The sequence below is a fragment of the Geotrypetes seraphini genome, chromosome 6 (assembly GCF_902459505.1).
Source record: "Geotrypetes seraphini chromosome 6, aGeoSer1.1, whole genome shotgun sequence".
Classification (NCBI taxonomy): Eukaryota; Metazoa; Chordata; class Amphibia; order Gymnophiona; family Dermophiidae; genus Geotrypetes; species Geotrypetes seraphini.
This window is the reverse complement of record NC_047089.1, coordinates 76,799,114-76,814,163: the sequence shown is the minus strand read 5'-3', so window position 1 is coordinate 76,814,163 and position 15,050 is coordinate 76,799,114. Positions and strand designations below refer to the sequence as shown.

General features: G+C 41.9%; 1 protein-coding gene and 1 long non-coding RNA gene across 7 annotated transcripts in view; one reads left to right on the top strand and one right to left on the bottom strand.

The window, feature by feature from the left end:
• Positions 1 to 3,442: 3,442 nt before the first annotated feature.
• Positions 3,443 to 7,893, bottom strand: LOC117363151. 2 transcript variants are annotated; one of them, XR_004539986.1, is made up of 3 exons: positions 7,710 to 7,893; positions 7,012 to 7,460; positions 3,443 to 4,837 (listed from the first exon to the last, which is right to left on the bottom strand). It is a non-coding gene; the product is annotated as an uncharacterized LOC117363151 (long non-coding RNA). The 2 variants fall into 2 exon arrangements; XR_004539985.1 differs by having other exon boundaries at positions 3,443 to 7,460.
• A 181-nt stretch (positions 7,894 to 8,074) lies between these two features.
• The window catches only part of DIAPH3 (diaphanous related formin 3), a 394,284-nt gene continuing 387,308 nt past the window's right edge, over positions 8,075 to 15,050 (top strand). For 4 of the 5 annotated variants that reach the window (XM_033949909.1, XM_033949907.1, XM_033949911.1 and 1 more), the window contains exons 1-2: positions 8,075 to 8,424; positions 14,442 to 14,474. In XM_033949909.1, the coding sequence (XP_033805800.1) occupies positions 8,269 to 8,424; positions 14,442 to 14,474 (189 nt within the window). In that variant the 5' untranslated portion in view covers positions 8,075 to 8,268. The remainder of the gene's footprint in view (positions 8,425 to 14,441; positions 14,475 to 15,050) is intronic. The other variant, XM_033949908.1, reaches the window with a different exon arrangement.

The following is a 15,050-nucleotide window of genomic DNA, read 5'->3' as shown; positions in this document are numbered from 1 at the left end:
GTGATAGAAGGAGAAATGTTGGGCATAGGGCTGGTGGGCAGGCACAAAAGATGAGAAAGGGATAAATGCTGGACCATGGTAGGAGGAACCAATGGACTGCAACAGAAGAATTTACAGAAGATGGGAAAGCGGAAAAAAGAAACTGGGACTAACTTTATGGAAAAATAAGTCTCCAGACAACAAAGGTAAAAAAACGGAATTTATTGACTAAAATATGTTAGCTTTGGGAAATGTATATAGCAGATGTCTTTGTATTGTGTTCAAAAGAAAAGAAAATACATTTCTGGTTTTATTTCTACAGTGTTGAAGTACTTGCTGACCCTTGCTGTGACTGGTGGGGATCCCCAAACACCACCAGCAGAGGACCTCCTCTAGAGACGGCCAGAACTCCCCTCCACCAAGCACAGAAGTCGCTGGCAACATCCATGAGCCACTGAGGTGCCAGCATCTGTGACTCAGGGACACCACTGCTGCCTGCCAAGCTTGGCAAAAGGGACCCCCAGCCAACGGCAAAGGAAGTCCTCAACTGACAGCTTGGGGGTTCTCATCAGCTGAGTATTTATATTTACATTAGAGGCTCTGGTAGAAACCCATTTACAAAGTATGTATTCTTCGCAATTAATATTTCCAAATTAATAAAGTCTCTTTGCTTATTTGTAAATGGGTCTCTACCAGAGCCTTTAATTCAGTAGCATAATTAAATGAAATAACTATTTCTGAAGTTTATAGGGAAGTGTGGGGACGGAGGAGATTCCTCGTGGGGACGGGTGGGGATGAAGGGATTCCTCGCGGGATTGGGTGGGATTTCTGTCCCCGCGCAACTCTCTAGATTGGGTGGGAAAAAGTTGAGGTAAGAATGTAAGATGTGCATTTTAAGTGACACCCATTAGCTGATATGCTGTCAGAATGTTCTCCACAAGTTCAGCATAATTCTCTGATCTGTGATTACCAAGAAAATTCTAAACAACCAGCATGAATGTTTCCCATGCTGCTGATTCAGCTGGGTTCAGCTTCTGTATGAATGTATCATCAATGATCAGTTCATGGATTTCAGGTCCAACAAAAATACCTTCTTTGATTTTGGCATCACCATTTCTGTCCGTCACTTTGACAAATTTTTCAGCAAATCCAGTTTTATGGAAGATAAATTTTCTCATAATGTACTAACGGCAGCTGCTTCACATCTTATCTTTCCAAAAAATGCTTGTATGCACTTTGAAATCTACTGGACAGATTCTTTCACTGATCTTGTGCAGTAAATTGTCTGCAGACATAACAAAAATTATCAGGATGGTTAACACAACCTCGTCGGTTCATAATAATTATATCGTAGTCAAAAACAAAATATAAAAATTCACCAGTAGAAAAAGCAGCACAATCACTTTTTAGCATAAACTTTCAAATTACTGGTGATCACCGAGCTGTCCTAAAACGCAATGTTGTGTTACAGAAACAGTAAAATACTGACGCTTCACGGTAGCGTTATTGACGAAATGATAAACACAAGCTGATGCATAACTTAAAAACAGGATATGATAGATAAAAACTGTTTTCAGATTTAGAGTTAGCATGTGGCCCTTGTTAAGGGTGTAATAGGGCAGAGTACGGTACTGGGGTTCAAGAAAGGACTGGACAATTTCCTGCTGGAAAAGGGGATAGAGGAGTATAGATAGAGGATTACTGCACAGGTCCTGGACCTGTTGGGCCGCCGCATGAGCGGTCTGCTGGGCACGATGGACCTCAGGTCTGACCCAGCGGAGGCATTGCTTATGTTCTTAGGTGATAGAACTCCAGTATCAAAATGCTTGTTTGACCAGTGTTATGGCTAACGATGGAAAAATCTATCCACATTTAAGAACTACTATTTAAAATTGATCACTGACATGGACTTGCTATTTGCTGATACATCAGATCCCATTATAGCCTCTGCCAAAACAGCTTTCTTAGAAATTGATATATTAGCAGAAAATATATGGTTAAATAAAACCATGACCCCTCTTTGGAACAATTCCATGATCAAAATACAAATCACACCATATCTTGGATATCAATAAAAGTTGGATGTCCTTTTCTGACCTTACCAAAATCTACAATATACCTAATAACTATCACTTCAGATTGCGTCAGCTGCATCACTGCCTACAAAAGACCTTTCCTGATATACATCACTTTCTGATTCACTGGATTTATTGAAATTAAGTGAAAAGCTTACTTAAAAAAAAAAAAAAAAAAGGAATTGATGCTAAATGGTATAAATTCATACAAATTAACAAAATTCACTTACCAGTATCTACAGAATCTAAATGGAACAGTGTATTAAACTTACCACCTAACTCTGTTGACTGGCTTGTATTTGGTTGAATCTATTCAAAACAACCAGATCTTCCTTGATAATACAAACAATGTACAGTGATACTTTGGATTATGAGCATAATCCGTTCCAGGAGCATGCTCGTAATCCAAAATGCTCGTTTATCAAGGTGAGTTTCCCCATAGGAAATAATGGAAACTCGCTTTGATACGTTCCCACCCCCCATCCCCACCCCACGAGAACTGGCATTGCTCTCCCTGAAGGCCCCCCCCTACGATCCGGCACCCTCCGCCTCCCGTGATCCGGCACCCCACGCTGCGATTGGGCACCCCCCCCCGCCGCTGCTTACTGTCATCTGGGCACCGGCATGTCCTGTGCATTGGTGCCGGTGCCCGAAGATCGTCCTCCTCTTCTTGCTGGGCCTTGAGCATCTGCGCATGCTCAAGGCCCAGCAAGAAGAGGAGGCCGATCTTCGGGCACCGGCACCAACGCACAAGACATGCCAGTGCCGGTGCCCAGATGACAGTAAGCAGCGTCAGGGGGATGGGGGGGGGGGGAGCTCATAAATCGAGCCATGCTTGGTTTCCGAGGCGCCGATTTTGCAAATGTTTTGCTCGTCTTGCAAAACACTCGCAAACTGGTGCACTTGTAAACCAAGGTACCACTGTATTTTCTTATGCACAGTTATCAAACAAAATTAATCCATCTTTATCTTTTGTTGGTCCTGTAACACTTATCAAGGATCCTTAGAACACATGTTGTTCAATTGTCCCCACTTTGCTGACTATTGGGAAAAAATTTTGAACAATATTGGACATATATGAATAACTTACTCTTACAATCATAACGATGTATCAGGGAATCAACTCTCCTTTGAGTGAATACAAAGCCAAACTTTTTAATAACCTACTCACTTTAGCAATCAAAAACCTATTTTATTGTTGGAAAGATTTGTCAAAAGCTGACTTCAATACATGGTGGAACACCGTGTTTAATAGCCAAATATGAAAGAGTCATTGCAGGAAAACATATTGCATTATTTTCTTATTACCAAATTTGGTCACCTTTAGAAAATGTTTGTACTCCATGCTCTTGATCACTGATGCCCATCAAAGGATCACTATATGTAGATAATTTTATGCCTCTGTATTTATTATATGTTCTTTGGTACAACTACAATTGGTCACTACTTATATAACATAACTTAGTACATTTCTGTGTATGTTCACTACTTATGTTAATATTTTTTATTAGGTCATTGCCATGTTTCCTTCTTGATTTTTATTGTATTTCAAAACTCAAAACTTATTGAGCTGGAAAAAAAAAAAGAATGCATAATGTGAAAATCAGTTTAAAACAAATGCCCAGTGTAAATAGCATGTTAAAAAAAAAAAAAAGTGAATGAGTGAGAACATTAACAGCTTGTATTAAGTGAAAGTTACATCAAACCCTGCAAATAAAAGCTTAAAAAGATACCCACATAGTCCTGGGGCTGTAACAATTGGCAATCAACCAACACTGTGCACTTAGCCTAACTCAGTGGGTCTGAAACCTGTTCTGGGGGACCTCCAGCCATTCGGGTTTTCAAGATATCCAAAATGAATATGCATGAGTGAGATTTGCCTATAAAGTAGGTAGCAAACATGCAAATTTCTCTCATGCATATTCATTAGGGATATCTTGAAAACCCAACTAGGTAGGGTTCCCCCAGGACAGGTTTAAGAACTACTGGCCTAACTTATATGCCAGAAGCCTGAATAATAATTAGGCAAACACCTAGTAAAATGGTAGAAACTACTCCAAACAAAGTGAAAGCATTAAAAAAAAAACCCACGACTGAAAGCAATAATATGTTAAAACAGGTGCAGAGGCCAAACTGTGGCCCAGTGTTAGCTCTCCTGGGGGACAGGTAGCCTCATCTGTGTCTATAGGTGGCTGTTGTTTTGGCCCCGACAGGAGCTGCCTTCGTTGTTGGGCAAAGTTATGCAACATGCAACAGGCCATGAATATCTTGCAAACTTGTCAGGAGTGTAGAATAGTTCTTCAGATTTCCAAAGATGCATTTGATTAAGAAACATATGTTGCAATGTACTGCACTGTAGTACTCCTCAGCCTCATTTTGGGGGTGTACAATGGGTATTGTTACCCCAACACACTTGGTCCACCTCTGTTAACTGTGAGAAAGGAAGCAAAGGATACACACGAGTGTGCATCCTCAGCTAAAAGCACTTTTGGGTGGGGAAGGAAGATGGTTTGGGACTGAGGCCTTTAAGGTGGTGGAATCTGTGGAAACCTGGGGGGAGAAGGGGGTGTTCACTGTCATTCTTATCTAGGAGCTGGCTGCCTGTGATTTTACCGCTCTCAAAGTGCTGGTAGATTCCTGAGTGATGTAGGAGTCATGACAGGACACTGGATAATGTGCATTACACACAACCTGCACGTTCATGGGATGAAATGATTTCCGTTTCTATAGTTGGCCTCCATTCCTCTTGGGGTTCTGAAGGTCACATGGATAGTTTGTTACCCCTAGGACCAAGGAAAAATGGTCAATGCTGTAAAATTGAATCATGGTGTCTTGAATCTCCTATATTGTAGTACAGTTATTAACCTTTTTTGAGTCACAAACCCCTTTAAGAATCTGATGAAAGCTATGGACCTACTTCCCCCCAAATATTCACATAAACACAACTTTACATGCAATGAATATAATTGTACTATATTTATTGATATTTGATTGTCTCATACATATGACATACACAAAATATTATTAAACTTTAGAGTAAACAATCTAAAAAACACACAAATTTTTAATGCAAAAGAGTAATGGCCGCTCATTATAAAATACAATCCTCTTGTGTAAATTAAAACAGATCTACTACTACTATGGGCTCCTTTTACTTTAACGCGCAGAATAGTGTGTGCTGAATTGCTGTGCGTGCTAGACTTAACACCAGCAATGAGCTGGCGTTAGTTCTAGCCGCTTAGTGCGCGGTAATATCCTGTGTGCGCTAAAAATGCTTATCGCACCTTAGTAAAAGGAGCCCTATGTTTTCTACTACCATTACTACTACTACTACTACTACTACTACAACTACAACATCTACCCTCTCATTATCTGTGAGAAAAATCAATAGTACCAGGCTGCATAGTGAATATAAATATTAATTTTTATCTGACTCTCACTGACCCCTTGATACCTGCTGTAGTGGGAAGGACTATGTAGTCAAAGCTGTGTGTGAAGAAGGCATCTAGGAACTGGGCTAAACATTATGATACAGTAGGTTGGCCTGCCAGCACAGACTGAAAGATTCCTATGTCAAGAAAGCAAGGACGTCTGTGACCTTGAAGTGGACTGGCACAGGATTGATCCTGCATATCCTGGCCTGAAGGGGAATTTCTAGCTACTGACAGAGCTGATCCATATCAGGCCTATCAAAATAGAACTTTGCTATGTACTCAGTAAGGTCCCTGAATTGGGTCCATGGGCTGAAAATTCTTTCACAAGGGTGCCTCACCTCCCAACTTTCTGCCACATCTAGCAATTCATGTATGACAAAAGTCATTCAGCGCACTCATGCCTATTGGACAGCTGACTCACACCCCAGAACCAAGAACACCACTATGTGCTCCACCACCTATTGCTGGACCAACCACTACTTAATGAGACACTCACCGAGCACCAGTACAATACGTAGCATACTCTCAGCCAGCACAAGCTCAGTACACAACACACACTCTCAGCCAGCACAAGCTCAGTACACAACACACACTCATTAAATTGTAGTACACTCTAAACAACCAATCAGCACCTGGACAGTCACACACTGACAGGTGCTGCATGAACACAAAGGCATTGTACATAGGGACAATGAGAAACATGGTACAGGCAGGTAGGGAGCTACAATGGGACATCAGCAGTATTAGGAACAAGGAAGGGAACACACCAAAGAGGGATAGGGCCTAATCCACAGCAAGGGCTATTATTCACTTCCATTCCTATTATGTGTCTGTTTTCTTTTCTTTTTATATGCAATTTTATAATCATTGACAAGTAGAATAACACTCAAACAAGAAATATTAGGGAGATTAAATTAACAGAAAAAAGGCAAGTTTTAAAATGAGAACAAAGCAAAAATCTTTCTAAGCCCTAAATTAAAAGTCCACTAAATAAGGGGAGGAAGTACCAAACAGAGAAAAAGAAATTAACAGGAAGGAAAATGTATATAGTAAAGTAGGTTGTTCAAACTTCAGAATTTCCTTATGGCAGGATTTCTAAGGCATAGTAAATGGATGATGTTGCTGTTTATCTTCAAGGGCAGGAGTAACAATTTTATTACCAAGACATGTAATTAACTTTTATGGTCAATAAAAATCATACTTATTATATTGGAGAACACATTTTTCCAAAGGTTTTGCTTTCTTAAAACAAACTGGTGATTATGATAGACCCCTTCAAAATAAACACAAATATAATTTCCCACTGATTGTATCACCTAGGAATTTTGAGAAACATGATGGTATCTTTAATTGACTTTATCAAATTATAATCTAATAGGAAATTCAATAGTCAAAAATCGTTTCAAAAATTATTGTTAAAGACCATTCAATATAAATGAAACTACATTTTATAAATATTCATAAATATCAATGTATTATTTAATGCATATATCTTTCTCATATCACCTTAAATACATACGTACATCAACAAGTCACTCCGTAGAAACCCCCGACAGAATTTTTCTCAACAGGAAAAGTGCCAAGTGCAAAAATAAAGGCTTGAAAATGTAATGCTTTGTCAAAAGTCCCAGCTAGCAGTTTCTAATTCTCCGAGCTGAAAACATCGACACAACAGATGTGCTCAATAGTAGTTCTCCTGGTCACAAAATGACCATTAACCGTTTACATTTCACTTGCAAATATTCACTGATGATCCATAGTTCATGGCCAGATATTAACTGCCATTTTTTATAAATTTTTCATCTTCATAAATACCCGCAGTGTCCACATAACTAAAGTTTATATATTTATTTTTTTCTAACATGATCATAACGACTGTATTAGTTAACTTATCTTTGCAACGGCACCTCCTTCGATGTGAGACCCGTTTCAATAACTTTCTTCAGAGATGAGACGAATACAGTATAAGTCACTGCGAAAGAAAGCCCAAAGTTACTAACTAGCCCTAAACTATTATTTCTAAAGGGAAACAGGACATCAGTACAGTAGTAACAAAAAAACTTACCATCTAATACTAACCTGTTTGTCCAAATGTTGCACCAGGGCAGCGGGGAGGGGGAAAGAGCAGGGTTCTGGCAGCTCCCCTCGCCCGTACAAGCACATCTTATCCCCCCACCCCCCCGAAGTCCTTTACTTCTCCAGAGCCAGTGCCCACACTTACCCAGCTCAACTTTGGTCAGCTCAGATGGGGGCATGGAGCCAGAGAGCCGTCCCGCTTCTCGCTCGGGCGGCTGCACGAAAAGGCAAAGAAAACGAAAAGTGAAGCACCCCAGCACCCCAGAAGCAGCAACTCAGCCGCCAGTTCTCTGATTCACAGCACAGATCATTTCCTACCAGCTGATTGAGGCTCCACAGCACAACGGGCCAATCACAAACGACCTTAGAGCTCTGAGGTCGTTTGTGATTGGTCCGTTGTGCTGCAGCTGATCCAATGAGTCAGAGCGTCGGGCTGGAAAATTTTGAGAGAGAGTCTTGGAACGCAGAGTTGAGGGGTTTTATTGGAATCTGCGTTCCACGTATGGTTTCTGGAGAAGGCTGGTTTCTCCCCATTGGTTCGGACGTTGGGCGTGGCCCGTGTGGCGGGAACATTTGGATATTGTTGGTTTTTGAAGCTATCAGGGGCCTTGAAGAGTACAGGCGTTTGGGTGTTGGTTAGTGACTCGCGCGTTCGGTGCCGGATTAAGTGGGCGCTCCCAGCAAGGCAACTTCAAAAGGGGAAGATGGAGTCGCGTCGTCCTTCCCGAGATTTGTCCCCGGCTCCTGGCAGAGAAAATAAGTTAAACCGCAAGCGCGCCTTCCAAGTCGGTGGACCGTCGGCAGGCGCATTCTTCGGCGGCCCTGGGAGTGAGGAAACTGAGAAGAAGGTCTCTAAGTTTGTGAGTATCCCGATCCTCCTCTCTTTACCGGATTGAGGCAAAGTCTTCTCGGTTCCCCGTCATGCCGCTTTTCAAGGCGCTGGCATCGCCTCTTCCCTTAGCACGGGTGGAACAAACTGTCAGAAACCCAGTTTTTAGGTTTGGACTGGCAACTTGTACTCTCACAAAAGAAATATGCGGGAATGATTTAACTTTGTACCATACTGAAGCCGGTGTTTCTTTTGTTTAGTTTTTAAAGTTTTGTTTGTGAAGTCCTGTCAATGTTGATTCTTTGCATGTGCTGAGTTTTCTAGTTACTTGGATATGAGTTTTTACTGCTGGTGATATAGCTATAATTAAATGGGCATCTAGGGATAAAATTAAGATGGGGCCCTTATATTGTTTGTTATAAAGTGAAGACTGTTCTGTTTTCAATGCTTTAGAGAGGGAAAGGGTGTGAGTATGTATGGAACTTGGATATGGGAATCTGGAGCAGAAGTATGTGTAGAGGGTATTTAGGATAATGTATGTGGGTTAGTTTGTGAAATGGGGGGAGCTAGGATGCTAGATGGGCCATTGGTTTGACCTAATATGGCTGTTCTTATTTATACTTGGGGTTTCTGGGGCAGCAGTATAGTGGAGTTTTTTTAGATGGGCTAGGTATGTGTTAGGGACAAAAAAGGGTGCTAGTGTGTACAGGTATTTAGGTGGATGGGTTTGTCCAAGGAGGGTGTTTAGGAGAGTGCTTTGGGAAAGGAGAGGGTATTTGAGGTGGATGTGCAAAGAAAGTGTAAGGAATGGAATGTAGAGTTGGAAAAAAGAATCTCCCATGTTGCATTAAGGGACGAGTCATAAATATCTGAAAACCTGGAAGATGTAATGAGGCAATTTGACAGGCTAAAGAGCAGCAAATCACCTGGACCAGCTAGTATATATGGAAATAAAACAGGGGAAACAAAACCACAAATACATAAAATAAGGAGTGGAATTGTCCTAATGAGACTGGTGAACACAAGCTGTTATGAAAATGTCTTTTTATTCATCCAATAACTTAATGACTCGACATGTACATGTTTCGGCCAATCTGGCCTTCCTCAGGAGTTAAAATATTATATGGCAGTGCTTGGAGCCACAAGATCAGGGTGATCCGGAAGTGTGCATCCTATAGTACACTTCTCCCTCCATATTTGTGGGAGTTAGCCTGCCAATATGGAAAAATCGTAAATTTTAGGGCCAACTGACCCACCTGCCTCCCGGATCTCTCCACATCTTACCTTGTGGTCTAGCAGTGAAGCAGGGCAGGAGCGATCTTCCCACACTCCTGCCCCGTGCAGAGCTGTAAAAAAAAAAAGGATGCTTTAAATTCCTGCTGTAGTCTTGTAAGATCACAGGAACTTGCAACATCCATTTTTATTGCATGGGGCAGGAGCGTAGGAAGATCACTCCTGTTTCCACGTCACCGCTAGGCCACCAGGTATAGTATGGAGAGGTCTGGGAGGTGGGGATGGATCAGGGTTTAGAAACATGTGAATAACCGAAGTCATGAGTTCTAAACCGGCAAATTTGAAGGGAGAAGTGTACTGATAGAACCAGCAAATGAGATTTTTATTAGTAATGTAATTTATCTTTAAAATCATAGAAACATAGAAATAGATGGCAGATAAGGGCCACGGCCCACCAAGTCTGCCCACCACAATAACCCTCCCCTACCTTTCTCTGTGAAGAGATCCCACGTGATGATCCCATTTTGACTTAAAACAGGCATGCTGCTGGCCTCGACCACCTGCAGTGGAAGATCATTCCAGCGATCAACCACCCTCTCGGTGAAGAAGTATTTCCTGGTGTCACCGTGTAGTTTCCCGCCCCTGATTTTCCACGGATGCCCTCTTGTTGCCGTGGGGCCTTTGAAAAAGAAGATGTCCTCTTCCACCTCGATAAGGCCCGTGAGATATTTGAACGTCTCGATCATGTCTCCCCTCTCTCTGCGTTCCTCGAGTGAGTATAGCTGCAATTTTTTCAGCCTTTCCTCATACGAGAGATCCTTGAGTCCCGAGACCATCCGGGTGGCCATTCGCTGGACCAACTCAAGTCTCAGCACATCTTTGTGGTAATGCGGCCTCCAAAATTGTACACAGTACTCCAGATGGGGGTCTCACCATGGATCTATACAATGGCATAATGACTTCGGGCTTCCGGCTGACGAAATCCCTACGTATACAACCTATGATTTGTCTAGCCTTAGATGAAGCTTTCTTCACTTGGTTGGCAGTCTTCATGTCCTCACTGATGATCACCCCTAAGTCACGTTCTGCTACAGTCCTTTGTAGGATTTTACCATTAAAGGTGTAAGTCTTGCATGGATTTTGGCTGCCAAGGTGCATGACTTTACATTTTTCGGTATTGAAACTGAGTTGCCAGGTCCTGGACCAGTGCTCCAGTAGGAGTAGGTCGTGCACCATACTGTCGGGCATTGAGTTACCGTCCGGCCCTGTGCTTTGGTCTGACGTGTTTCTACCTACTACATTGCATAGTTTGGCATCATCGGCGAATAGCGCTATTTTACCTTGAAGTCTCTCAGCCAAGTCCCTTATGAAGATGGGGCCCTGTGGCACTCCACTGATCACCTCCGTCATTTTGGAGGGGGTGCCGTTTACCACCACCTTCTGAAGCCTACCTCCAAGCCAGTCCCTAACCCATGCTGCCAACGTGTCTCCTAATCCTATAGAGCTCATCTTGTTCAACAACCTGCGGTGTGGTACGCTATCGAATGCTTTGCTGAAGTTCAAGTATACGATGTCTAGGGACTCCCCAACATCCAGCTTCCCTGTCACCCAGTCAAAGAAGCTGATTAGGTTAGATTGGCAGGACCTCCCCTTAGTAAATCCATGTTGACGCGTATCTCGTAGATTCTCCTCGTTCATGATCGTATCCAATTGGCGTTTGATTAGTTTCCATTAGCTTGCTCACTATTGATGTGAGACTCACCGGTCTGTAGTTAGCAGCCTCCGTCCTGCATCCTACAGACCGGTGAGTCTCACATCAATAGTGAGCAAGCTAATGGAAACTCTAATCAAACGCCAAATCAGGCATGATACTGAAAGATTGGAGGTTGGTGAATGTCATGCCAGTTTTTAGAAAGGATTTCAGAGATGATTGGGAAATTTTATAGATCTGTGAGCCTGACTGTGCCAGGCAAAATGTAAAGACAATTAAAAAGAACAAAATTACTGAGCATATACTAGTACATAGGTATGGATTAATGGGACAAAGCCATCATGGATTTACCCAAGAGAAATCTTGCCTCACCAGTCTGCTGGGTTTCTTGAAGGGGTGACTAAACATGTGGCTAAAGGTGACCTGGTTGATAGTGTATCTAGATTTTCAGAAGGCATTTGGCAAAGATTCTTATGAAAGACTCCTGAGGCATTAATAAGTCGTCAAAAATCTGCAATAGAGTAGACAACCCCTGATAGTGTGAATAACTGAGGAAGGACCTACTGAATCTTGAAGAATGGTCACCTCCATTGTATGCAAATCTCTGTCATGCACGTTTATGTCCCCTCTCTCCCTTATTTATCCTAAAGCGCTTGCTTGCTGTTTTCAAGGCTGTTCAGGTGGGCCTTCTTCATGCCTTCAGCCACACTTGCTTCTTCACAGGGCCATGAGCAGCAGCTGGGTGGCTGACCCAGAAGCCTTCCCTCTGATGTCAGCTCTGACGTTGGATTAAAGACTTCTGGGTCAACTTCGGCGGCGTACTGGGAGCCTATACGCAGCTTTGTGAAAGGGGTTTGTGTGGTTGGAGAGCAGGAAGAAGGAGACACTGCTGGGGCTGCTAGCCTGGGAGGAGTACAGGAGCCAAATCGATGGCTGCATTTGCAGAAGAGCGTGAGGATGTGGCAGCGATGGTACTGGCAGTGGCAAGAGGGCAGGAGATGATAGTGCCACATACTGTGTGTTGAGAACCGCTGTTCTAAGGAAATACCTTTTTACAGAAAGGGTGGTAGATGTGTGGAAGTGTCTCCTAATAGAGGTGGTAGAGACAAAGACTATCTGAATTGAAAGCGTGGGAGAGGCATATGGGATAATGGAGAGGAAGGGGTGGTGAATGCTGTGGATGGACAGTCTGGATGGACCATTTGGCCTTTATCTGCCATCATGTTTCTATGATTAGGAACTGGTTCAAACTGAGAGAAAAAAAGTAAGGTTAAATGGAGCAGGATAAATAATGGTATTCCCCACTGCTGCTTTTTAACATATTTTTATAAATGATCTTGAAATGGGAATTTATAAGTGAGGTGATCAAATTTGCTGATAAGTTATTCAAAGTTGTTAAATCACAAAGAGAATTGTGAAAAATTGCAAGAGGACCTTGAAGAGACTGACAGATGATATTCAGTGTGAGCAAATGCAAAGTGATGTGTGTAGGGAAGAGGTACCCAAGTTATTGATCTATGTGATAAGACTTCATGTTAATAGTTACAGCCCAGAAAAAGGGTGACACATTGAAATCCTTTGTTCAGTATACAACCGCTAAGTAAGCAAATACAATGGGCTAGATTCACTAAGCAAACCGATCATGTACTGTTCGATTCACTAACCTTCCTCCAGACCCTATCCGCACCCTGATCCAATCTGCGCATGCAAATGAGTAAAAAGGCATGTAAATTTCTTAAGGCATTGATTCATGAAACCATTTTGTCTAAACTGACTGGCCTTTCCGATCCAAAAAGTTTTGACTGCTGAGGACCAGTCGCTTTACATCCTCGCCGACTATTCCTGCCTAGGAACTCCCGTGTGCATGTTAAGAACCCCATAAAAAATATATATATCTACCCTGCAAAAAATCCAAAATATATCTAAACTTTAAATATATGTAAACTTTCATGTACGTAAGTGTTAGAAATCTTTTTTTGTGTGGTTTTTTTTTTTTTGGGGAATGCGCATAGCGAGCGTGGGAATGAATCTCGGATTTGTAATGTGCATGGCGAGCAAATCGCGGATTAATCCTGTGCTCTCCCTGAGCATTGTACATTTCATATATCGATGCCAAATTTTTTTAAAAATCAAAAATAACTTTTAAGGGCCAGCTATCTCTCCCTCCTTCCTTCAAGATAGATTGTCCCGTGCATCTGACATCATGGGGTCGCCTTTGGTTGCTTCGTGCTTCACGGCAGAAAGAGCTGCACAGCCTCCTGGGATTCGTAGGCTGTATATAACAGCACGTGATCCCAGCGCATTCAACTGTTGTTAATTGTTCTGCCTTCTAGCAACTTAACAATTCTTTTTCTGAATTGTTAAGCTGTTTGGAAGCGCGCAATAAACTCGAAGAATTCCACAGCTTGCTCACAAACCTCCGATGCTATTTCTCCTTAAACCTGTCCAACAAATTTTTCAAAAAGCTACGGTCACAGCTTATACAGCTTGCAACAGCATTTAAGAAAAAAAGACAGGTTGGTAAAAACTACAGTTCTTATATTGCATTTTTTACGACAACAATGCTTTGCGGTAGGCGCATTCGGAGTCCGCCAATGACGTCTGATTAAACCCCACCCAATTTCTACGCAGTGAAGTCCCAGCGGTAGGTCAGGCTTCGGCGCTGGAGGGAGGGAGGCATACAGGCAGGCTATCTTTGACATGGCAGGGAGGGAGGAGAAGTGATTGCCTGTCCCGTTATCCCTACGCATAACTTTGGGATGTTGTCTCTGAAAGTGGGACATTTCGGCGTTCCGAAGCTGTGCGTGGGGACAGCGGGACAGGGGATCTAAAAACGGCACGGTCCCGTTCAAAACGGGACATATGGTCACATTAGGTATGCTGCTCTAGTAAGTCCTAAGAGTATTTTTTATTTTTCTTTCAAATGACATCACCCACATATGAATACTATTATAATCTTGTCTTTGAGGAATACGTTACAGTTAAGCAGCTTTGATTTTATTTCTGCATATTCATTTTCTAAAACAGATTTAAACAGTATAAAAGTTAAATTTTGTATTTGCAAATTTTTGCATGATAGGTATTTTTCTTTTCTTATTCCACAGCACTTAAACTTTAGAACACTGACAGATGATGTGGTAAGGTTATATACCTTTTTCTAAAATGTATTATGACTTGTAAAAATATTAAACCTAATTAAAAAAAATTTGTGACATAAAGGATAAAGAAGAATCTAATATTACATCCAGGCTTCTAACTGAATTGAAAACATGCAGAGTAATACTTGGAGACAGATTATCCTAAGTTCTGACACTATGGTAAAAAAAACACTGTGGTGGGAATAATTTTTGTTTTACGAGTGATTGTCAGCACAATAGCATACAAATTATATCCATGCTGTGTGTGTGGAAAATTGCTGTTAAAAGGGGTGGGGGGAGGGGGGAATTGAGCCTGGTGCTTGCTCAGAAGAGCAGTCGCTAGCACAGCTCCTTCCTACTTGCCTGCCTGCAAGAAAACCAAAAACAAAACAAGCAGGAAGAGCAGGGACTGCTTTTTTTATTTTTTAATGGGCACAGCTGTTGTGTATGCACAACACACACATGAGCTGCACCTTTAAAAAAAAAAAAAAAGTACCATCGGGGTACTTATTTAAAAAAAAAAAAAAAAAAAAAAAATATATATATATATCAGCAGGAGGGTTGTCTGTTGAGGGG